General features: G+C 44.1%; 1 protein-coding gene across 2 annotated transcripts in view; it reads right to left on the reverse strand.

Moving 5' to 3' along the window:
* SYT9 (synaptotagmin 9) overlaps positions 1 to 25,849 on the reverse strand; it is a 213,703-nt gene that overhangs the window by 21,415 nt on the left and 166,439 nt on the right. The window contains exons 6-7 of one of the 2 annotated variants that reach the window (XM_033205655.1): positions 25,181 to 25,310; positions 16,408 to 17,486 (exon numbers count right to left, since the gene is read on the reverse strand). In XM_033205655.1, coding sequence (XP_033061546.1) covers positions 17,478 to 17,486; positions 25,181 to 25,310 — 139 coding nt within the window. In that variant the 3' untranslated portion in view covers positions 16,408 to 17,477. Of the gene's footprint in view, positions 1 to 16,407; positions 17,487 to 25,180; positions 25,311 to 25,849 lie in introns of those variants that run through there. The other variant, XM_033205654.1, reaches the window with a different exon arrangement.

Here is a 25,849-nt window from a genome sequence, read left to right on the forward strand (position 1 = left end):
GTATTAGGCACAGTCTGAAGAGGATTCAGCCCAAGACTCCTGTCTATTAGAAAAAGTGCCTCCCTGGCTGAAGGAGGCCAGGAAGCAGTTGCATCCCTATGGGCCATCTTCGCAGATGCTGCTTTGAGTGGTGTAGGAAAAAACAAAAGTGACTTAGGTCAGAAACTTGAGGCATGACTATGTCCCACTGTCAGCCAGTAAAAGCCCATCAGAAAGAGAGAAAAGGCTGGTTGGAAGTACAGGAGGAGAGCAGGCATATTCAGGGGGCCAGCAGTGCAGCAAGGTTTTTGGAGAAGCACCAGGCTGCAGCCATGAGAGGGCAGGGTCAGAGAGGAGGGGTGCAGAGGGGGACTGCAGTCAGAGGCTCCCAGGGGACCATCCCCAAGGGAAGTCAAGGTCAGAGAGAGCAGAGAGTGCCCGTGAAGTCCAAGGCTGGACAGTGAAGCCCAGGGGCAGCCCCAGCCCATGCCACATGTGCTTTCAGAGGCACTAGTTCCCACTGAAGCACATTTTTGGACATTTGATTTCTCCCTTCTGCTTCTCTCCTTTTCTTTTGCATACATGTATGTTAAATAATATCAATTATCAAAGTTTACCTAGCATCCATTAACTTCCAGATGCTGTGTTAAACATGTTACATTCATTTTTTCACTTAAGTCTCACACAGCTCCCTGAGGTAGGATCTATTGTTGTGTTGCTAAAGAGTAGAATAACCTGAGGTTTAGAGGAATTTAGAAACTTGCTCAAGGACATACAGCTCAAAAATGGCAAAGCCAGAAAACGAAGCCAGCTCCAGCACTTATGCTTTTAAATACCACACTGTCTCCTGGGTTCCCAAAGTGAAAAGACCCCATCCCGGCTTTGATAAGCGGATGACGGCCCAGGTCCCTAGCAGAATCCCAGCAGGGGAAGACTCTCCTGGAAGCTCCTTGGCAAAACAAGTCCCCTTCTAGTCTGTCCCCAGCCACTGACCTCTAAGTCCCAGTGCTAATCCTGCTTTGGAAAACCACAAACTCCATGGGAGATCAAAGGCAAAGTCCCAGCTCCCTCCTATCAATCCATTCCTGCTTGGCCCTTTATGTGGTGCAGGCCCCCAGGGAGGCAGCAACCACAAGTCAGGAGATACTCTTGGCTCTGCTTTCATAGAGAAAACCTCCATTGGCTATGGAAATTGGGCAATTTTTCACTTAAAACCATCTGAAAACAAAATTCAGTGCCTTCAAAATTATATATTCACAGAACATTTCCAGACTCTGGAATAGGATTAGATGGTAATGATTTAATTGATGGTTAAGTGTGTAGATAAAATGAATATGCTGAATTCTTTCCGTAATTATCTCTCCAAGGAGCCCCAGCAGCTGTAATTACTGTCTGAGGCCAAAATTACAAACCAGCTGTAGTTTTAAGCAAAATACATTGCAGCCTCCACTGGATCGCTGAGGAAAAGTCGGTCCCTACCAGCACAGAGGCCCACTAGGACCCATCAAAAAGGGAGCACAGCCCTTGAAGAAGTTTATTCCCAAACCTCAGGGAATGTGTTCTTGCAGCATTGTTCTACATCCTGGTGCTTCACTGTCACTGCACGCTGCTCTCTCGTTGCAGCTGGAAACCCCTCTTCCTCCCCCAGGAAGATCAGTTCATACTGATCTCTCATCCTGAGGACCACAGAGTAGACTGAGCAAAAAGAGGCACTATTAAATCTCAGCCCAGGGAGGATGAGGGAGCCCTCGTGGGCCTGCAGGTAGACTGGGGTCTCACTACAACTCAGAGTCTGTACCCTTTTGGTAGCCAATAGGCCAAATTAGGTTCTAAATCTACTCTTGGCTATAGTAAACTGGAATGGCTGATTCCACTGATCAAATGAATCCAATCATGACCAAATTCTCTGTAGAAGCTAAGCTCCTCCCTGAATAGTTATGCAAAATCCATGCATTCATTCAACAACCATCACAGAATTATGGAGTACCTCCTATGTGCCAGGTACTATGTGAAGGATTGAGTATACCATAACAAATAGAGCAGATATGGCTCCTGCACTATTGGACTGTGGCTCTTGAATTATCCTTCACTTGACTTGGAACCTGCCAACAGTCCTGTCTGGGACACTAGGATATGCATCTGGAGATGAGGTGGTTGGGTAGAAGAGAGTTTCAGGATGCTGCAGGTGAAGAACGGAGCACGTGAGCTGCTGATTTCAGCTGAGCTGGCTGGAGACACTGGCCTTGGCTCCCAGGAGCCTTGTCTGCTCTGCAGCCTCTTTCATGCATTCAGCACTTCCTGAGGTGCCTACTGTGTGCACAGACTATGGCCTCTGTGGTTCACTCCTTTACCCCCTAAAACATGGACATCATGCCCTATCCTTGTTGTGTGGAGCTCTTGCTAGGTATGACTAAGACAGAACACAGTACTAGGTAACAGCATAACTGTTATTAAACAATCTCTATTATTTTCTTATGTCTATTTCCTCAGCCAGATTGTAAATTCTGTGGGGGATGGGACCAGCATTTCCCCATTATACCTCCAGTGCCGGATAGGGTGCTTTGCACTTGCTCAGAAATATTCAGTTTAAAATAAATTCTCCAACTCCACTTTCAAAGGGGAAGCCGGTGGATTCCTTTTCAGGTGAAGGTGTTAGGCAGTGGGGACTGCAGAACAATGGGCAAATCGAGACTTCCACAAGGGCACACCAGAATCCACTCATTCCCATTCAAAAAGTCCTCTCATTCTCATTCCTTCTTTCATTCTCATTCATTCATTCATTCATTCTCTCTCTCTCCTTTTCTCTCTCTCTCTTTCATTTTCCTCCTGGAAGACAGATGTCATGTATTTTTATCACTGAATCCTCAGTGTCTGGACATCGCGTGGTACAGAGGGCCCCTAAATAAGTGTTTATTGAATCGACCTATCAATGAACCCATCAGAGTCCTGAAGAGTTACCTGCAGTGATGTTAATGGCCAGGGGAGGGCAGCAAAGGGCAGCAGAGCTGATGGCTGAGGCCCTAGGAAAGCGCTACTGCTCATTGGGAGACAGATGCTTGGCATTGAGTCAAGGAACCCATTACCCATGTGAGTATCTGGAGACACTGAGAGCCCCAGGACTGGAGAAAATGGCTGACAGGAATTCAGCCAGTGTCAGAAGCCCAGTGTCATACAGGAGGGGGACTAATTTGAGTGGGGAGCAGCTGAAGTGGGTGCCCAGGGCTGAGGGCCAAGGTGTGTGGAGAGAGGAGCTGAAATCCCGATTCCCAGAGAAATAGTCTACAGTCACAGTGTTGGCAGCACGAGTCCTCTGCTGAGCTCTCTAGGACTCCAAACATGCCTGAAGCGTTTTGCCTCTCTGGTTCTTGAAATGACAAGTGTTCCAAAAGTCGGGTCTCACATCATCCTCCACCCTGGTTTGCACTGCAGAAGAGTGGGAAGAGAGACCCAAGAGCAGACCACAGCCGTGTGTGTGTGGAGACGTGTTCTCCAGCCCTTCCTCAAGTCCCACCACAGGGGTGGGAAATGGCAGCGTTGGGTCTGTAGAGGAAAAGCTCCTTCCCTCAGCCATTTTCACTGGAGAGTAGAGTGTTGATGGCATGTGCAGAGACATGGCAGGAAGCGGTGGGTTTGCTGGGACCATCTCTTACCTGGAGAGCTTCTCAGTGGGCGCTGCTGGTCTGGCAAGCTTTGAGATTCAGATTTGGTTTGCTGCCCTGTGGTATATGTGCTGGCTTGAGCTTTTTGGAATAGGCTACAGAATGGTTTGCTTCCAGGAAGGTGGATAATGGAGTGCAGAGTTGTCATGAGAAGAAATCGGGTGCCTGTGGGGGAGAGTCATAGCTGGAAGGTTGGCTGGGTATTGCCAGGGGAGAAGGGGATGGTGTTTTTCTTGGTGTCCCAGAAGAAGGGATCCATCTTCAGGGCTGAACCTGTTTGGCCTACACAGTCCCATTCCTTTTGCCAGTGACTGCTTCAAACATTGGCATACTTCTGGCCATGATGTGTAAGAAGCCAGTTTGCTGGGCACTTGAATAATTTTTTCCCTGCTCTTAACGAGAGCTACAAGAAGTACATTTTCCTGTGGATACTTTCATGTCTGGATGCAATGCCTAGATCTGCATCCATCTTGCGACCAACCTGAAGATGAATCAAAAGGAAGGAAGGATGGCCCAGTAGCCTGGGAAGAACTGGTGTTCCTGATACCATCATTAACCACAGAATCTACAATCTCTGAAGCCCCCATCCTTAACTACAGAATCTATAATCCTATCTCTAGACACTCTGTCCAGATGCTACACTTTCTTTGTTCAATCTAGTTTGTGTCAGGATTTCTGTTCATTACATCAAAAGTATTCTAATACTGGTAGCAAAACAACTGGAGAAGTTTTCACTTTGTCTTTAACCAAAGAAGACTTCCGGGAAACATCTTCTCAGTGGATTTCTCCCTCACCACTGGATTTTTGTCTCTGTACTAGTGCTTTGATTTGTTTTAGGAGTTTCACCTCTCCACCTGTCATACGCCCCTGGCAGGCTCATTTCTGCTAATGCTCACAATATGCATATCAATGAGTTTTCAACCTTAGGTACCCAGCTCTTCAGGCATGTATAGCACATTAATCTGTCTGCTTCTAAGTGGTCTGCTGATATGTTTGGGTGACAGTTATACCTACAAGGCTGTGGTCATTGCCCTGGGTTATTCTATTTGTTCTCTCTGCAGGATGCATTAGGACACCCAAGGCCATACTAGGATTCAATCTTATCTCCTGTGAATCACTGGAAACCTCCTGTCCTGGAACCCTTTTTTCCACGTCCCACTGGATGTCATTCATAGCAACTCGTCTTGTGGGTTGTCTGTTTTATTGTGTTGTCTTACTCTTCTTCTTGGTATCAGTTTTTAAATCCTCTTGATGAGATCAGCTAATCAATCACTAAGCAACATAGTCCCTCATGCCTTTGTAAGATTCTCTGCACTCTTGGCTAGAATAATTTATTCTGGTATCTTAAGCTGTGTTTCAGAACCTCATTCTAAACATCAACCTATTCTTGTGAGTCCACTACTGATCATCTTTAGATATTCTTCAGTCTTCCAGAGTTCTAAAGGGCAGTAGGAAGAAGCAATGAAAATACCACCTGTATTCTCACATCTTTCATTTTTTCACTCAAAAAATACTGCCATGTTCACTCCTGGTGGAATATTTATGTCCATGAGAAGCAGTGGCTTTGAATAGTTTTGGCAGACTCTTTATAGCGCCTTACTCAACATTGGGAGGGTATCTTGCCATAAGACCTTTTGGGTCTCCATGAAACTTCTTATACTCCCTCTAGGAAAAGTCACTAACTGTGATCTTTCTGAGCTTCTAAACGCAGCACTTTTTGTACACTCAAGTGAGCGGGGGTCCTCCCTCATTTGTGCTTCTCTTCCTGTAAGTGTGACTTCCTCCCAGTAGGATGAATCTCATGCCCATTTGTGTTATTTTGCTAATTCCAGCTTCTGTTCTACTTGGGGTGGGGGGTTCCAACTATTTTAAGGTTTCATCTTCAGCACTTCTAAACCATGGGAAACTATGTGAAAACAAATGTAGTAGCCAAACACACCATTCATCACTGTGCTTCTGGACAGCTACAAGTCCATACGTGTTCTGGTGAGTCTTCAGGTTGTACGGGAATAGAGGCTCACTCAAGGTAGTTCAATGAAAGTCTAGATGGTAGTGCTTATGGTGTTCTATAATAAAATACTCATGGAACAATAATAGAAATGGATTCTTAGAGAAGCCTAAGAGAAGGAACTATGATTGCTTCATTTCCCTGACATTTCTAAGTTTGGTGGCGTAATCTAATCAACCCAACTCACCTTGGATTGCCAGGCCACGTCATAAGTCACTGGACTGCCCAGAAACAGGTTTCTGGGAGCATGTCCCCATCTTGATCCAATCACCTGTGGCCAGGGACACACATTTTACAAACCATGGTGGTTAGGGCTGCCTGTTCAACAGATATTAGGGGTGAAGTTGTACATGCATGCAGGGGAGGCTGAGATGGTAGGCACCATGAGTAACATGTTCCAGGGTGGGCTCTGCCTCTTGTCTGCTCTGTGACACACCCCTGCTTCCTTGTCCTGACCTCTCATTTGCTAAAGTCTGATTTCCATCTTTGAAGTCTCTGCACAATCTCTCCAGCCTTCTGCTCATGTCTTCACCTCCTACCTTGCAGCCTGTCTTTTAACTTGATGTTGCTTGACTGCAATTCCTGTGGCTTGGCCTGAGGGTCCACTTCAATGAAATGCTTCTCTGGCAGCCTTGGCAGGTGTGTCCCAGTGTTCCTGGCTGTGTCCTTGCACCAGTGCAGGCTGCTTGAGATTAGACATGCTCCTCCCTCCTATCAGTCCACCTTGGCCCTGACACTGACTCTTCTCAGCCTCCTTTTGTTTGTCTGCTGGGGCAGAACAAGGTTTCCCAGAAGGTTTAAATTTACATTCTTGGTCAGGATCTCACGCCATCATGACACTGAAGCAGACAGAGTGACTTCCTTCTCTTCTATGCTGTGTGCATGCCTCCATGCCCCTACTAATTTGTATAATTCCAGTTTCTATACTTTCTTCCATTCTTTCCTGAAACTTTGTCCTCTCTTTTAAAGTAGACATTTAGGGATTTTTTTCAGGTTGGTTCATCCCTCTGAATGTCTTGGTTTGTCTGATTGAAGCCAAATGGACACAGTGAGTGTTTTCTTTCTGAGTGGTGGGAGGTGGCTTTTGCATCACCTTTGGGTCCCTTAGAGCTTTAGAGTAAATGCTCAAAGACTGCCCACAGCTGGACTAGAGGCTGTGAATTAGATCTGGGAGGAGAGGACTTAGCAGGAAAAAGCTTCTGTATCTGATGCTAAAATCAGAGATGAAGTCTGAACAGAAGTGGGACATCCAAGAGTCAGGGGTGGGATGTAGGAGGTGCATGGGATGACAGGGGCGGGGCTCAGATCTGAGAAGGGCAGTTTCAATGTGCACAGCAGAGCACTGGGGAGGGGATGTATTTTTCCATACAAGCTGACGAAAGTTGATAGAAGAATAGGAATAAGGCTTGGATGGTGGCAAAAGAATAGGAATAAGGCTTGGATGGTGGCAATGTGAAAAAAGTGGCCCTTTCAAGGCTAAGCCAGGTTGGAAGAGGGCAGAACTGCTTCCAGGACACCAGAGAGTGCTGCAGGTATGTGAGAAAACCTGGGCACCAAGAGACCTGGGAGAGAGGAGGCAGATGATGGGTGGGCCAAAGTTCTGGTAGTTGGGAAAGGTGATAGAAGGCATTGCATTAATGCTGAGTCCTCTGCCCTTGTCCTAAGAGCAGAACATGACTGCTTCTGAATCCTGCCCATGGAGTAACATTTGCTTCCATATGCCACAAAGATGAGATGGGGCCCTGATGTGCCTGCTATAGGAGGGCAGAGCATCCTGTGTGCTCTGTGACAAGAGCTGGGCCACGTGTCTCCGGGTCAAAGCCATACACCAGTTATCCCCTCTCTCTCTTGTATCTTCAGCCTTTCCTTCCCTATTGGGAAGGATTTCCGTATTTCCAAGAGCCTGCTCAAGTGGGGTCAGCATGTGTCTCTGGTTACCACCCTCTCCCCTGTGGAGGGTTGGCAACTCTCCCATCTATACAAAATTTGAAAGCACCAATTATATGATTGACACTGTTACACTGGAACAATTTCCTGTCAGACTCCCCCACTAGACTTTTTACAGGCAGGTGCTACATCTTCATCTCTCTCTCCACAGCACTTGTTGTAGTATTTGCAACCTGGCAGGAATGAAGGAGTCCACGTGGAGTCAAGCACCTCAGGGAACACCTTCATAGCAGTGACACATACCTCCAACAAGAATTGCCTCTTCCTTCCTTCTGTGGCTTTGCACAGAATTTTTCTTTAATTATAAACACACAGTTGGTCTCTCTATGCTGTTTAGGCCAAGCACAGCACAGCTCCAAACTGGAAAGTTAAATATTTGTGGTAAAAATAACTTATTGGTGCCCATGCAAATGTGGCAACACAAACTCAGGCATGTAGTGTTCTATGCAGAGAAGCTAAAAGAAGAGATGACATTAATTTCCAGTGAAAATATGTGATGACAATTTTAGAATTCTGGATTTTCAGGAAAAAAAATCACTCTAGAGGGTCCTAAAAATATGTGCAGTTAGTTATGAGTCCACATTTCCTTCTTACACTCCCACACTGGATCAAAATGCAGCGGTCGTTTTCAAAGTGCATATCACACAGTGTTTTTTGAACACTCTGTGTGTTCAAAAATGGGCTGCTGCCCATTATGGGTTTGTGCAAAGCCAGTCCAATGGCAGTGGCCCATTATGGGTTTGTGAAATTAATTTAATGTTTGTGACCAGTAGTCTATTTTTAATAAAAAAATAAAAAAGTGCATTATGTTATGTGTATTAATTTCATGAAACTATTGTTTCAGTTTTATATTTATGTCCATGTTATGATTGAAATGTATATCTAAATGTGAATCAATGCCAAGAACATTTGAGGCACACTGCTCCCTTCCATGTAGACCTAGGGACTTATTGAAATACTGTGCTACATCTTACATTCTTAACACTAAAGTCTTTGTGAAGCACCGGAAATTCCAAAAGCCAGAGAAATGAGAAACTTGGGCTATCTCTGGAAAAGTTATCCTTATTTAAGCACTACAATAGAACAATAAAAAATAAGCTACTGGAAAGCCAGTATGGGTAGAGTTACAGCTTCCTAGAATCTTAATTGGCTGCAGAAAGGACACAAACACTTGTCCAACATCTTTCACTGCTTTCACCAGATACTATGCTAGGTGCTTTCATATATGTTATATCATTTAATCGTCCACACACAGTTATCTAAAACCAGCTACTAATATCCCCATTTTACAGAGGAGGAAATGAATCCTCAGAGAGAGAAGATAATTCGCTCAAGCTCAGCAGTTCTAAGTGGCCTAGCTGGAATTAGATTCCTCTTCCTGTTAGATACTAGTAACAACAGCACAACTGAGGTTGTCCACCAGGAAGTTGAGCTGTGTCATGTCTTCCTTTTTGATTAAATGATTTTGCTTTTCTCAATTTGTCTGCTTCGATCCCAGTAGCTCTTGCATTTATCTGTTTTAGACATTCAACTTTCAAATTAGATTTGACTTCATTAAAGAATTTGGCCAAAAAAAAAAAAAAAACCAAAAACAAAAACCCAACTGGACACCACTGTATTAAACAAGTAATTTAAGCCTTTGTGTGTATGCTTAAGTTTGCTAAGAGCTCTTACATTTGTACATACACATGCATATAAACAACATATTACAAATAATCTAGAAACACATATGAGCACCATGGACCCTCAGTCTGGGATCAGACTAAGCAACTTCTCATTTTACAATTCAAATGCAAATCCATGTTAATCCTACTGAAGATACTGCCCCCACTTTCCCTCCCTCCAAGGCCACCAAATTCCTTTCCCTGTGGCTGGCTGCTGCACCAACACTTCTATAACCTGCTCTTTCTTCAGCTTCTTTACTGCCTGGAAGGAACCTTATGTAACCTACCACCCTTCCCACCTCAAGAGCAAGCATGTCCTGCTCAGCAGCACAGTGTCTTAAACACAGAGGCCACCGAATGTTCTCTTAGCATGGAGTGGGTAGTGATGGTGGAAGGGCTCAGTCCTTAACTTCCAAGCCCTCTTCTCTAAAATTGGAATGCGTGAAGTCCTGAATCTGGCCCAGATCTGTTTCTTCTATAATAGTCCTGGCTCACCATTATTCCCTGTCTCATGGAGTTCTCTTCTGGTCTTTTCAGCTGATTTTTTTTTTTCTTTTTCTGAGATGAAGTCTGGCTCTGTACAATCTTGGCTCACTGCAACCTCTGCCTCCTGGGTTCATGTAATTCTCCTGCCTCAGCTTCCCAAGTAGCTGGGATGACAGACGTGCACCACCACGCCCAGCTAATTTTTGTATTTTTAGTACAAACAGGGTTTCACCATGTTAGTTGGGCTGGTCTTGAACTCCTGACCTCAAGTGATCCACCCGCTGTGGCCTCCCAAAGTGCTGGGATTACAGGCATGAGTCACTGCACCCGGCCTTTTGGCTGATTTTCTAATCAAGAAGCTATATCAGTCTTTATCTGCAGTTTGTCAAGGACTCTCTTTTAAAGTGCAGAGACTATCCACCTCAGCTACAGCACAGGGCTCAGCACTGTATTTCCAGTTATGGAATACAGTTATTTCAGTTATTTCACATCTGCTATATCATTCTTAATTCTGTCCCTAGTTCCTGCTACTGAGGAAGTCCATACTCGGTCCATACTCAGCAGGACAGTCTCCTGGTCTGCCATGAATTCAAACACAATCTGTAAAGAGAGTGAAGGAAGCTACATCTGTGCTTGGGGGCTTTAGGGAATTATTGGCTTGAAGCAATAAGAGGAACATCTGGGCTGAGTAGTCCTTGAAGACTCTCATGTGACTCAAAAGTCCTTTTCTTCCTTATTATTTCCTCTCTTGCTATCAAGTATCTCCTCTGGCAGCAGCAACTGAACTAAAAGTGATTTCTCTATAATAATGAGCAAGTTTCTTATGGCCTTTGCTATTAACTCTTTCATGCCTGCTGACCTGCAAAAGAATCAGGAGGGCTGGTGCTGGAGCGGATGGCACACTATGAGTGATGGTTTAGATTCTGCCTGGACTCAAACCATTTGGTTGATGGCAGGATCCTTGATTTTCCCCCTTCCTATCCTGAGAGTGTAGGGTTTCTCTGAATTATTACTTCTTTCTTTGCAAGGATCCCTGAATCCTCATTCCTGATATAAGACTAGTTCTAGGTAAGCACACATTCGTGTGATATATTGGTTCCATACTAGGCAATGGAAGTGCCACATTATCTGTAAGGAGCAGGAGAAGAGCCATTAGCCCTAATCCTGGGAACAAACTTTCTGTAACTTTCAGAAACATAAAATTTTAAATGCAGCTGAAAGGTTATATATATTCTGTCACCTCCAACTACTCACCCATAAATACAATAGGCACCATAGAGGCTAGGATAAAGGGCAAATTTAAGATTACAAGTGTGCTTGTAATAAATATTGACAACATCATGCCTTCAATGTTATCAATGTTGATGTCACCCTGCAGGCCCAAGGTAGAGAGGCAGAACTGCTCCCCTGGCTTCCCTGCCATGCTTTGGGGTCATGTGATACAATCTTCCATAGCCACAGGGCCCTGGTTGTCAACTCATTCCTGGACCTTGTGTGCCAAAGTGAGTCCAGCTTCCACATCCTTTACCTCTACTACCAGGCTGATCCAGACTGCCAGGCTAGGATCCTACAAGCAGGATCCTATCTTGATCTTAAAAACTTCCTATGAAGAGCTCTACCATCATGTTTTCTAAAACCAGAAGCCCACCCTAATCCCTGCCTGGCTTTTGGTTCCTTCATTAGAGGCAATCACTGACATAGAGAGCCCCACTCACTATCCCTCCATAGATGCTTCTAGAACTAGGTTGGGAGCACGAGATGCTCAGCCTTTATATTTTGTTATCTTGAACCACAAGGGAGTCTTTGAGGACTACCCAGCCCAGACATTTCTCTTATTACTTCAAGCCAACAGTTCTCTAAGGCGCCCAAGCACAGACGTAGCTTCCTTAACTGTCTTTACAGATTGTGTTTGAATTCACGGCACAGCAAAAGACTGTCCTGCTGTGTATGGAGTTCCTCAGTAGCAAGAACTAGGGACAGAATTGAGAATAGCACTAACAATGGAAATACAGTGCTGAGCCCTAACACTGGAAATACAGTACTGAGCCTTGTGCTATAGCTGAGGTGGATGGTCTCTGAGTCTGTGGACCTCTCTGCAGCCAGTCCAATTCCTGTCTTTCTCTTGCGAATAAATGTTGCTTGCTCCAACTCAGCCTTATTTCTTGATGTGATTCTCACTCCAGTCATTAAGGGGGATGTCTTAGTCCTTTTGGGCTATTGTAACAAAATATCTTAGACTGGATAATTTATAAATGACAGAAATTTATTGCTCACAGTCCTTGAGGCTGGAAAGTCCAAGATAAGGAGCTAGCTGATTTGGTGTCTGGTGAGTGCTAGCTCTCTGCCTCATGGATGGGGCCATCATTCTCTGTCCTTACATGGTAGAAGGGGCAAACAAGCTTCCTTGGGCCCCTTTTATAAGGGCACTAATCCCATTCACGAAGGCAGAGCCCTCATAACCTAATTGTTTCCCACCTCTTAATACTATCACATTGGGGATTAGGTTTCAACATATGAATTTTGGAGGATGCAAGCACTCAGACCATAGCAGAGAGAGACTGCAGATAAGGCCCAGCAGAAAGCACAAGTAGATGTGGATGTATTTGGATCCACTTCTCCATTCCCATTTCCAGGACTTCATTAAGCATTAATAACAGGAAAAAAAAATTCAGAATGTTCATATTTTAAAATTTATAGTCAATCTTAATCCCTTCGGGTGGTATTTACTTTCTTGATTGGTATATTAGTCCATTCTCACATTGCTATAAACAAATAATCCAAGACTGGATAATTTATAAAGAAAAGCGGATTAATTGGTTCACAGTTCTGAGGGCTATACAGGAAGCATGGCACTTACATCTGCTTGGCTTCTGGGGAGGTGTCAGAAAGCTTTTACTTATGGCAGAAGGCAAATGGAGAGCCAGTGTGGCAAATGGCAGAGCAGGAACAAGGGGATTGGAGGTGCCACACACTTTTAAACCAGATCTTGCAAGAACTCACTCACCAGCATGAAGACAGCACCAAGCCGTGAGGGATATTATCCAAATATCTCTCACCAGGCCTTACCTCCAACATTAGGGTTCACAATTCAACATGAGATTTGGGCAGGGACAAATATTTAAACTATATAATTCCACTCCAACCCCTTCCAAATCTCATGTTCTTCCCATACTGCAAAATATAACCATGTCTTCCCAATAATCCCCCAAAGTCTTAGGTCATTCCAGCATTAATTCAGAAGTTCAAAGTCCAAAGTCTCATCTGAGACAAGGCAAGTGCCTTCTACATATGAGCCTGTAAAATAAAAAATCAAGTCATTTACTTCTAAGATACAATAGAGGTACCAGCATTGGATAAACATTCCCATTCCGAAAGGGAGAAATTGGCCAAAAGAAAGGGGGCTAGAGGCTCCATGCAAGTTTGAAACCCAGCAGGGCAGTCATTAAATCTTTTTTTTTTTGAGATGGAAAAAAAAAAAAAAAACTCCAGCCTTGTTGCCCAGGCTGGAGTGCAATGGCACAATCTCAGCTCACTGCGACCTCTGCCTCCTGTGTTCAAGTGATTCTCCTGCCTCAGCCTCCCGAGTAGCTGGGATTGAAGGCACCTGCCACCACACGCAGCTAATTTTTGTATTTTTAGTAGAGACAGGGTTTCACCATGTTGTCCAGGCTGGTCTCGAACTCCTGACCTCAAGTGATCCACCAACCCCCTTGTTCCTGGTCTGCCATTTGCCACACTGGCTCTCCATTTGCCTTCTGCCATAAGTAAAAGCTTTCTGACACCTCCCCAGAAGCCAAGCAGATGTAAGTGCCATGCTTCCTGTATAGCCCTCAGAACTGTGAACCAATTCCTTGGCCTCCCAAAGTGCTGGGGTTACAGGCATGAGCCACCATGCCCGACTGTTGTTAAATCTTAAAGCTCCAAAATAATTCCCGACTCTATGTCCCATATCCAGGAAACACTGGCGCAAAGGGTGGGCCCCCATGGCCTTGGGCAACTCTGCCCCTGTGGTTTTGCAGGGTTCCTCCCTCAAGGCTGCTCTCATGAGCTGGGGTTGAGTGCCTGTGGCTTTTTCAGGCACAGGGTGCAAGCTGTCAGTGGATCTACCATTCTGAGGTCTGGGGGATGGTGGCCCCCTTCTCATAGTTCCCCTAGACACTGCCCCGTGGGGACTCTGCATGAGACCTCCAATCCCACATTTTCCCTTGGCACTGCCCTAGTAGAGGTTCTCTGGGAGGGCTCAGCCCCTGCAGCAGGCTTCTGCCTAGGCACTCAGGCTTTCTCATACATCCTCTGAAATCTAGACAGAAGCTGCTAAACCTTCACTCTTGTACCCACAGTTAAGCATCTGCAGGCTTAATGCCACAGGGAAGCTGCTCAAGCTTATGGCTTGCATTCTCTGAAGTAGCAGCTAGAGGTGTATCTGGGCCCCTTTGAGTTATGGCTAGAGCTGGAGCAGCAGAGATGGGGGGAGCAGTGTCCTGAGGCTGCACAGGGCAGTGGGGCCCTGGTCCTGGCCCACAAAACCATTCATCCCTCTTAGGTCGCTGAACCTGTAATGAGCGGGGCTGCCGCCATGGTCTCTGAAATGCCTTTGAGGTCTTTTTCCCATTGTCTTGGATGTTAGCACCTGACTCCCTTTTAGTTATGCCAATATCTCTAGCAAGTGGTTGCTCCACAGCTTGCTTGAATTTCTGTCTTGAAAAGCCTTTTCTTTTATTGCCACATGATAGGCTGCAAATTTTCCAAACTTTTACACTCTGCTTCCTGTTTAAATGTAAGTTCCAACTTTAAGTCATTCCTTAGGCTGTCAGAAGCAGTGAGGCCAAATCTGAAATGCTTTCCTGCTTAGAAATTTCTTCTGCCAGATACTCTAGATCATCACTCTCATGTGCAAACTCCCACAAATCCCTAGAGCAGGGACACAACACAACCAAGTTCTTTGCTAAAACATAACAGAGATGACCCTTGCTCTTGTTCCCAATAAGACCCTCATTTCCACCTGAGGTCTCATCAGTCTGGACTTCACTGTCCCTATTACTATCAGCATATTGGTCACAAACCATTTAACCAGTCTCTAAGAAGTTCCAAACTTTCTCTCGTCTTTCTGTCTTCTTATAAGCCCTCCAAACTCTTCCAGCCTTGGTCCATTACCCAATTCCAAAGCTGCTTCCACATTTTCAAGTATCTTTATTGCAATATCCCACTTCACTTCTGGTACTGCTTTTCTTGTATTGCTATAAAGAAATACCTGGGGCTGGATAATTTATAAAGAAAGGACGTTTAATTGGCTTATAGCTCTTAAGGCTATACCGAAAGCATGGTACTGACATCTGCTTGGTTTCTGGTGGGGCCTCAGGAAGTTTTTACTCATGGTAGAAGGCAAAGGAAGAGCCAGCATCTCACTTGGCAGAGCAGAAGCAAGGCAGGATTGAAGGTTCCACACACTTAAATGACCAGATCTTGCAAGAACTCACTATCAAGAGGACAGCACCAAGCCATGATGGATATGACCAAAACACCTCCCATCAGGCCCCACCTCCAGCTTTGGGGATTACAATTCAACATGAGATTTGGGCAGGGACAAATATTTAAACTATATTAATTGGTTTTATGACCGCTCTTTAGTAAACTTTATTAATATGAACACTTACTATTAACATGCAAAGCATCTAAGCACACATCATTCAGATCCTGAGCTATGAAGGAAAAAATCACCCCATTGTTTTCCTGCCTTATTCATAACTGCTTCTGTTTCTGATAATTTGAGTATAACTCACCGTAGTGTACCATATACCTAAAAGTTACAATTGCATTGTGTGATTTCTCAATGAATTACAAAGTTCCCCTTGCTTTGTAGAAAGCCTCTTTTCTTTATTTCAAGCATTTTGATTATCAGTATCATCACATTTTATGTCCTGAATTTTATCTAAGGTGTGAAAAAATATGTAAGTCTACCACCACTGACTGAAGACTTTAAAGATACATTTGAGTTTTCCATAAAAATAGATAATGTAGAAATAAAAATAATACAATTGCTAAAATTATCGTTGTTAAAAGAATATAGATTTTCATTTTTTTTCTAAACAAATGAATTGCAGTACATCACATAAGACATTGAAGGGAAAGGTCAATTGAAGGGAAAGATTAGGTATGTGACTAATCTTCACTCCTGAGGAACTGTGCCTTTATCAGCTCAAGGGAGTGATTATAAAATGAAGAGCTTCCCACAGGCCCTGAGACTCCATGTAGAATTTGAATAACATATAAATGCAAAAGGGAAGCAGTTTTTTTCTTTACCTTATATAATATTTGTATGTCATTGAGAGCCAAGTGTCCCTCTTTTCACCATGCTTGTTTTAACACACAAGTTAATTATCTGAACATTAATAACTCACTCCATTAGGAAAACTTTAATGGGAGTCTACTGTCACTACACACTTTGTTAGGTATTGGACATACCACAGTGAGCCAGGCAGAAGAGCTGATCTCGCGACAGCTTTGGGAATGGTTCTCTTCACTCCCAGAGAACACCACCTGGGGCAGTGTGAGTGTTCACCTATATCCTAAATAAGATGTTTTTCATTTCAAATAAGAGAAATTCTGCTTATTACTGCTTACACAACAAAGGGAATTTATACATCTACATACTTATAAAGGCCAGAGATAACGCTATGTTTGGGAGAGGTTTGATTCAGGAGCTCAACCACATGACTGAGAGTCTGGTTTCTTTGTATCTATGGGCTTGGTTTCTCCCTAAACCTGGATCTTCCAAAAAGATCCAAAGAAGCCACAGCTGCTCCCAGGGTATATAGTGCTTTGTTTATATCCAACAAGAAAGAGAGAGCATCTTTGCCCAAACATTCACACCAAATGTTTTATAATACTGTTGGACTGAATCAGCGCATGCAGTGGTAATCCTTATGGTTAGCTTGACAGGTTTAGTGTGGAACTAAGTCACACATATTGTCACCAGAGACAAGGATGGAGCCAGGCTCCCTAGAATCATTAATCAGAAATCAGGGCCATCAGAAAGGGGGCTTGATGTTGAGGAGGCAACTAATAAATATTCACACTGTCGGTGTATGGGTCCCCACAGGACTGGGCAGGATCTTTTGTGAGGTTCCCTTCTGCTTTTTGTTGCTGGAGTGTGAGTACTAAAACCACCTATCCCCACATAGACCCTCCATTAACTTGGCTGTACTAGTCTACTCTCTTCATTACTACAACTTAAGTATTCACTCATGGGACTTCCCAATTTCTATTCCTTAGGAAGCATCAACAGTTTACACCCCAAGACTCTTTGAATCCCAGGCTCAAAATCGTCAACTTGCTCTTCCACCTCAGCTATTGTATCATGACATTGATCCAATGCTAACCAAGGTCCCCATCCCCCCACTTCATCTCCCTCATCACATGGAGAGACCCACCTTAAACCACACTTCAAAGTCTCAATAAATAAGACTCTGCCCTTCCCCTTCCATTACCTGGGAAAGCAATAAACTCAGCTTTGTCTTATCAATAGGTTGTTCTGGTAATGTTTGGAAGACAGCATTTGACAGGTGCATCTTCTGAAAGATTCATATCCAGGAGCAGTGGTCTTCCTGAATGTCCTCTGCCAGGGTGCTCCACCTTTGCCCCAGGCCCCATTCCCCAGGAGGGAATAGTCTTCCTCTCACCAGACTATGAGGAGGGAGTGTGTTTCTTTCAGAGAGTGGCATAAACCATTCTGGTTCATTTCATCTGCGGGGAAAGAATTGGCCTATCACGTTAAAATCACCTCTGAATGCCATCCCTGGAGACGGAGACAGCTGATGGCTCAAGCCCACTGTCATCCACCTTCCTATTTAATAGCTATTCAAGGGTGCAGCAGGGATGCTCCAAGGCAGTGACTACTGGAGCAAGGTCATCTGTGAATGAGAGGAGAGTCAAGATGCAGTTGACTTTCTGTACCGGCAGAAATGTTATTTTCTACCACATTGTCATTATCTTTTATACCTCTAGTGTTTACCCTAAGTACTCCTATGTTTTGTATGATTACTATCTCTACAAACCTTCAGAAAAGTCACAAAAGTCAACCATCCCTGATAAAGATGAGAAAATGCCTACCGTCTCTCTCTCTTTTTTTCTACAGATAATTCAATACAAGAAAGAAGATTTCCTTGGGAAGGTCTGAATGACTCTGGCTTTGTTTGTTAACCATAACCTCTACCAGCTGGAAACACAATGCCCCACTAATACTAACACTGCCTGCTTGTCCAAACAGCATTCTGGCCACTTATAGCAATTGACACAAATTCTAACAGGTCTGTTAACGTTTTTCAGATCCCAAACTTGCAGTACATTTTTATGTTCTCGGCAATCAGTTTTGCTTCAGCGGCCCTGCAGGTGTTTATGCATGCTGGCACGCTAAATCTCACCATTCAAAATAGTTTAATTTTACAACAAAATCTGAAGAATAATTTCTTCATTTTGTCAAAAAATACCCCAGTCCTATTATTTTTCTCTTCTTTATCTTCACAGGTAGGTGGGGCAAAGCATTACCTTGTATAAAACTGCTGCTAAAATATATTCCTAGGGAGAAAGGTCAATTTGTGGGTTAAAGTCCTTGTCAGCTCCTGAACAGTTTTCACTCAGAGGACAGCAGTCCGCCATTCACCATTGGGATCTCTGTGTGTTTCTTCTCTCTTATGAAAGGAGATATTGAGCGCTCTAGGACTTGGCTGCCCACATCAAGTACAGGGGGACCCTCATGATTCGCTAAGGGGCCTCAGTTCTGAATATTTCTCATTATTCAAAAATGCAAAGCCATTGTCATTACGTGGCAGTTCACTGGAACCAAGGGAGGAAATGATCCCTTTTCATGTTCTTCTCCTCAATAGAGAAAAGGTAATTAAAACTTGGAGCTTAATAAGGGCCATCTCCATTTGAACAGCCTAATACAAGTCCATTCTCAATACCTTTTTATACCTTGTCTGAACTGACTTCTACTGTGTACTCCACTGCATGGAGAATTCTGGAAATTTAGAATGAAGGGAACCCAATTCATTTTATATATATCACATTCATTCTTTTTTTTTCATTTATTCAACAAATATTAATTCAATACCTATGTAACAGAAATAAGGTTCTTATTGTCTGTAAATCATGTTGTCCCATGCATTGAATACATGCCATATATTATAGGAAGCTGAGGGCTGATAACTCAAGGCAAATGATCAGCTAGTCCCCTATGAAATAAGTATCTTATTTCATGTTACATGTAGAAATGACCATGTAACTTTATCTTAAAGCCAGGCCTTGTTGAGAAAAATGGGATCCAAATTTCAAATGTTTCCCTACATGTTGAGCGGAAACCTTGGAGATCTGAGCATGAGTCATAGGTAGAGAGAAATCATGTTAGGATATATAGTGTTTCCACCAGACAGGAAGAGGAAGCAGAGAGCCTTTGGCAGAAGAGATACAGAGAAGAGAGGAGGAGAGGTTCTGGCTTTACCATTCAGGCTTGAAACCCCAAGTTCAGATGGATTGAGGGGGAAGCTGAAGGCAAACTTGACCCCTGGGCCAACACAGGCTAGAGGAACAATGTAGAAATGACCATGTAACTTTATAGGCATGAACAGGATGCCTGTGATGGCACTGAGTCTCCTGTGGCTCCCTTGTGTGCCCAAATGCCTGAAGGGTGTGAGAGTATTGGTTGTTAGAATTTCAGGGAATTCCACCAAGTGGGGAATGACTCTGTATTAAGTGCTGCAAAGAAAAGCTCCCAGGCCAAGTATTGAGTGGGAGGTGCTACCCACCCCCGGGAATCCACAGGGACTTCAATAGCTGATGTGGGGCCTCATCAGCCTAAGATGGCCAAGTTTCTATGCTGAGACAATAGCCCACAGTTACACCAGCCAAGATCCTCAGCAGCAGAGGCAGTGATGATGAAGTCTGATGCCCAAAGACAAGCAGAACAATATGCACAGTGCCAGTCAATGCCACGAGGTAGCCTTCGTACTTCCCTATACCTATCTGGGAGGGAGGAAGGAGAGAGGAGACCCCCAGGAAGAAGAGAAAATAATTAACCCAAAGAGACTGACATAACCTGGAAAAGACTAAGAACTACTAATTAGCAAGATAAAGTTCATTTTCCCCTTACTGTTTCTTACCAAGATGGTATGTATCCTTTTAGATAATAAAGAAATTTATGTTTTCTTGCCCTATTTTAACGTGATTTAAATGTTTCTTGTTTTTTCTATTTTCATTCATAAGAAAAATTTTGTTCTCAGAGACACTAAGACATGATGCTGGACTATATGGGGGGAGCACCTCATAATATGGGCAAGATGCTGCAGCAGCATGTAGCCCTCCACGTCCTGACTGCTCACTTCTCTTTTGCCATCGCTTAACACACATATTAGGCTTTTGCTGTGTTTATTTACCTAGCCCATAAGCCACTCCTCCAGAGGGCAATGCATGGAATTGCCAGCCTTGGTTCCACACCAACTGACAGGGGTCTGGAATTCAGGTGTTTCCAAAGACCTGCAGTCTTGGTGCCTTAATGTTGCTGAGTAGCAGCACTTTCTAGCACTTTCCCCATTGTGTGTTTCAGTCCATGCTTTTCTTTTTTTCATGTCTCAGTCTTCTTCCCTGCTAGTCTGGTTCTCAACAAGACCCAAGCCCTGCAACACACCCAAATCCCCTTGATGGGAGCCTGATTTCCTACTTGGCTTTTCCCAGTCACCCCATCCTCTCCTCAATCCCATCTTTCCTGGTGAGGTACTCCTTTCCTAAATCTGTTGTGAATAACAATTTGGCCATAGTGCTAAAGGCTCTCACTTTAAATTCCTTTGGGAAGCAGTCATTCACATTCATTTTAGACAATTCCCCTGTCCTGTGAGGACTCTTCTCAAGAAGTCTACTCCCAAAATTCCTGCTGAGGTGGGTACCAGGTCACATTTTCATGACCCCAGACCTGCAGCAAATTGCACCAGGATGGACACCTAATCAAATCTTGGGCAATCAGATACATTCTCCTGGAAATATGTGGACCTCCAAGACTCCAGATAGGCCCTGCTGGAGAATTGATAGATAATATCTAGAGATGGTTTACAGGGGCTACTTGTGTAACTCCAAGACAAGTCTGGGTAAAACTGACAGTTGCTGTAGTCCTTTGACTCTACATTTATACCCTTCTGGATGCTGAGGGTGATAAATGAGGGCTCTGTTTATGTCTGGGCATACTGCACCATAACTGCCCCCTAGTTATGCTTGGCATTATGCAGTCCTGAGTTGAAGAGGGCCAGGAGTCTCAATGAGCTGGTCCCAGCAGACAGTCAGACATGCAGAATTTTGTAGCAGTATGTACGTGTATGTACAAAGGCTGAGATTGGAGTGAGGAAGACATCCAAAATGGGCCATGCCTTGAATAGAACTTTGGTGTTTGGAATCTTACACCTATGCCTATTAGGATAATATTGCTGATCTTGACTATATATTCTGGTTGGATTCTCTTTCTTCTGTCTTTTAGAAAAGTGAAATTTCATTTAACCACATAGTATCTGTGTCTGTTCTTCCCACCAAACCAAGATTAGTACTTATTCATACAACAGATGTTACAAGGTGTTGCGATATGGCCAGGCCAACACCATCTTCTCTTGAATTGGTGGAGTAGGGTGCCGAGCGAAGGGAGCTCTTAGAGCTCTGTCATCTGAGGCCCTATGAAGGGGGTGCTCTGATCCCTAAACCCCAGGCAGTCTGCTTGGGGGAGTTTTCACAGCTTTCCAAACCTTTGACATCATGGGGAGTAAAGGGAGTCCTACTGGCTGACCTTTGAGTGTGCAGTGAAGTCATCCAGAATCCCTGTGAGAGAAACGGATTTTTGAACTCACTGGCTTTGAAGATTCCATCTGCCACCTGCCCTGGCAAGGTCAGGGTGTATTGGACGCAACCTTGAGCAGGCTGCCAGATCTCTGCAGGGCTCAGAGTTGAGACCTAACCAATTCCTCAGCAGTGAAGAGCTTCTGTGAGGCCAGCCTCCTTCCATGCTAAATCCCAGTGCCCCCATCTTCGTTCTCTCTCCCTCTCTCTCTGTCTTCCATACACACATGCTCATGAGTGCACCCTCACATACTCTGTTATCATGAGCACTGAGGTTTAATTGCTGGTTTTTGTTTTAAAGCAGACATTTAAAAGGTTCTTAGAGAGCATAACAGCAGCTTGTCTTTAAGACCAAGAAAAAGAGGAAAAGAAACAAAACTTAAATATGTACATCTGTGTTTAGCCAAGTACTGAATGACCCCTTCCTCCGATCTGAGATGATGGCTCACTGGGGTGCAGGAGTGGTGGATTCCTGGCCTTTCTCTTATTCTCTATGACACACATGGATGATATTTCTTCATAGGACATAGTCCCATAAGGACACACAGCAGCCCCTCAGAATCTGGGGCATATATAATAACAACTGTAACTGAAAACTTTACTGAGTGTTTACTATATATACATCAGCTACAATGCTGCATTTCATTGTTTAATCCTCACCATCCCTCTTGTGAGACAGGAAATGTTATGGCCACTTTACAGACGTGAACACTGAGGTTCAGAAGGGGAAAAACAAACATCTAGTGAGTGGCAGGACAGCAATTCAAATGTAGGTCCTTCCAACTCCAAAGTGAATGTTTCTGGCCACTCTGCCTGTTGCCTCCTCCATCCTTACAGTTGCTAACGAAGTATGGCCAACCTCTCCAATACTGTTTTTCATCTCATCTGGTACCATTGCCCCAATTCTGTGAGCTCAACGTTCATTTTTAAAAGAAAAAACATCACTTCCTCTCTCAGGGTGGATCTGGAGTCCTGGACGTGTACTTCAAAGAGACAGGAAGCAACAGGGAAGAGGCAGCCTCCCTCTGCCTCTGCTTACGTGAAGGTTTGCCCTCCCTCTGCTTATATGAAGGTTTGTCCTTCATATAAGCTGTGCAGGCATTTCATTTCCTTAGTTCTGCTGTAACAGTTGAGAAATGACCATTGTATTGGCCAAAGTAATTTTAGCCACTGTAACAAATGACTTCTAAGTTTCAGTAGTTTAACCCTAATGGCATTTACTTTTCAGTTACATAACTGTGGAGCACAGATTTCCAAAAAGCTGAGTGTTTGGGGTTTAAGGAATATCTCTCAGGTGAACGAATTTATACCACACTTCTTCTCAGCCATGAAGGAAAAGGCCTCCAAGGCCTGCTCCCTGCACTCTCCTTTATGTAACACATGCATATACTGCCACTCAGGGGCCCGTGTGCAACACTCTGCCCAGGGCTACTACCCTGCCTAGGTCACCGAAAAAAACTGCTTGTGCACGAATCAGGACTTCTCTCTCAGCCCTACACCACACGCCTCATCCTTACTCCTTTCTCATTTCCTGTTTCCTGAGAAGCACAGAATTTTAATACTCTCTGATACTACTAATTACAAATAAGAATTAAAATCAGCAATGGCTCATAAGGGTGCAAAAAGTCTATTACAACTCTTCTAAATGCCACTGCTAGTGACAGGCCCCCAAAATTTAATGAGCCCGCAGATGGACTCCTTTGAGAATTCCACCAGGAGCTGAAGAAGTGAGGTATAGTTCAGTGGACACTAGTCCGCAGCTCCTTCTCAAGTGGCTCATAGATCCTGTGGATCTCCTTTAGGGATTAATTTTGAGTCTAGAAAAGAATGATTTTTGCTCCTATGGCCCAGGGGCAGAACTATCCTTAGGAACCTGCAAATTAGGGGGCCCTAGGCTCTTCTTGAATACATCTGGGTGCCCTGATAGTTAGAATCCATAAACCCTGTCTTGCCCTTCTCCTTCCTGCACCACCTCCAACAAAGATGTCCCTTGGTTCCCCTGTCTGGGTTTGGGACCTCTCTGTCTCTCCACAACTGCCCTGTGTTCACTTCAACCAGACTCACCTGACTATCAATGGCAGGGGGCCCACACTGGGTGAGGCTCTAGTCCTGACCTCTCAGATGGCTTTGCATGGAATGGAGCTGCCTGCACCAGGAGAACAGTGGAAAGTTCTCTGCCTGGAACCCAAGTGTCCTCAGTAAATAACTGCTGCTGCCTTCCTGGTTTTCCAATTCCCGGGGGCTTAGTTCTCTTTACTTATTGAGAGCATGAAGGAGAGATGCTTTACAGTCTCCTCTAAGTACAATAAACATCTCTCTCCTTTGCACTTTTGTAGCACTTTATATGGATGGAAATGCTTACATTTGTGTCTCTCGGTGATTAGTTTACATGTCATCTTTTGTTTATTTTACAGTCTGTAAGTTCTACAAGGGAAAGGACTGTTTCTTATTCTTATCTGTATTCTCTGTAGCTATTATAGCATTTGACCCTCAGAAATGTTACTTAGGGAGTGCAAATTATTTTTGAGAGAACGAGTTAGTGAATAAATAAGAGAGTGAATCAATGAGCAAAGATAAGTGGGGGAAGAATGAATGAGAAGTAAAGGGGGAGGGAGTGAATGAATGACGATGTGAGTGGCAGAATGATGGCCAATTGCCTTCAGGTTTTCACTCTCCTCTTATTCTATGCAAACAGAACCCTCGTTTTTAGTTGGACACATTGACACCCAACAAAAGGATTACACTTCTAACTATTCCCTGCAATTTGACATGTCCACGTGACTAAGTTTTGTGACTAAACTGAACGTAAGTAGCAGCGTTGCACGAGAATTCAAAGAGAATCCTTAAAAAGGGAATGTGTGCCCTTTTGGCTCTCCCCCTTTTGCACATTTTTGTGGCCTAGAAAATATGCAGTGGTTGGAGCTTAGCAGCCATATCGTCTAATGAGGGCACTTCAAGGAACAAAGCCACACTGGGACAGTGAGGCAGAAAGATAGAAGTCTAGGTCTCTTGTTGATCATGGAGCTGCTAAGATATCCCAGACTGCCTTCCTCTAGACTTTTTTGTATATAAGAGAGAGAAAAAAATTTTCATTTCATTTGTTTTTAATTTTTGCAGTTTTGGTTTTTATTATATGCAGTTGAACCTGATACTAACCAGCTTGCCCAGAATCACAGATTGGTGCCAGAGCTGGTCTTAGAATCAAGGCCTCATGTTTTTTCCAAAGTCAGTCTCAAGTCACTGTATGAAGGCCTGAAAGTCCATACTCACCTTGCAGATGCCCTCCAAGTACCAACCCAAAGCCTTAACACAGAAGCACGGAATCTTGATCTTTTAAAAACACAATCAAAATGAGGGATGATCTCTGATCAATATTCAAAACCTACCAGACTGGTGGGAAGCACAGATTCAGCCTCAAATTGAATGCAAGTCCCAGCAGCCCCAGGAAATGCAACCAGGAAAACCTGTCTATGACATCGATCCTGGTGCACTCATATGTTTGGCAGCTCCTGCATTTCAGTACTAAAGCATTTACTCTTACGTAAAGTGGAGCATGTGGATTAGGGTCTTACCTCCACCAGGGAATGCCAGTGTGCAATGGGCTTCCGAGGATATGACAACATTTCACTCCAGTGGTCTCTGCCCAGCCTCTCAGCCTCGTTGCCTACTTGACACACGCCGATGATCTCATTGTGACCTACACTGTGAAAATGGCCCACAATAGTTTTTTCTTAAAATTTTGGTATGTAAGATCAACAGCTACTCAATTAAACTGATGAAGGAATTGGGGACGTAGTTTTTTTTTTTTTTTTTTCATTTCCTCACTTAAAACTGCAGGCTAAGCTTCACGGCCAATAGAACTTGGGATCTAACATATACCCTGTCTGTCCTAACACTGACATGGGTCAACTTGTTTCCAAGAACCTTGTTCGAAGAACCCCATGATTTGCGCTAAGGATGCCACCTCTCATTCTGGATCTAGGCTGGCCTCCACATAATAAAGAGGAAGCCATCTGCAAAGAGTTTCTTGCAATAATGGCTGCTCTAACTCCCACAAGAGGCAACCAAGCATGGGTGAGGGAGCAGTTTTGTGTCTGGCAGCCATGGGTCTTGAGCCCACAAAGTAGAGTAAGTGAAGGAAGCTCATAGATCTTCCTGCTCCCTCTCTTTAGAGAAGACTGTTATTTGTCTTACATTCGTCCCTCTTTTCTTCTAAGTTCAGCTTCTTTGGCCCACTTAGT

This window comes from Trachypithecus francoisi, unplaced genomic scaffold (assembly GCF_009764315.1).
Source record: "Trachypithecus francoisi isolate TF-2019V2 unplaced genomic scaffold, Tfra_2.0 Lachesis_group8, whole genome shotgun sequence".
Taxonomy (NCBI): Eukaryota; Metazoa; Chordata; class Mammalia; order Primates; family Cercopithecidae; genus Trachypithecus; species Trachypithecus francoisi.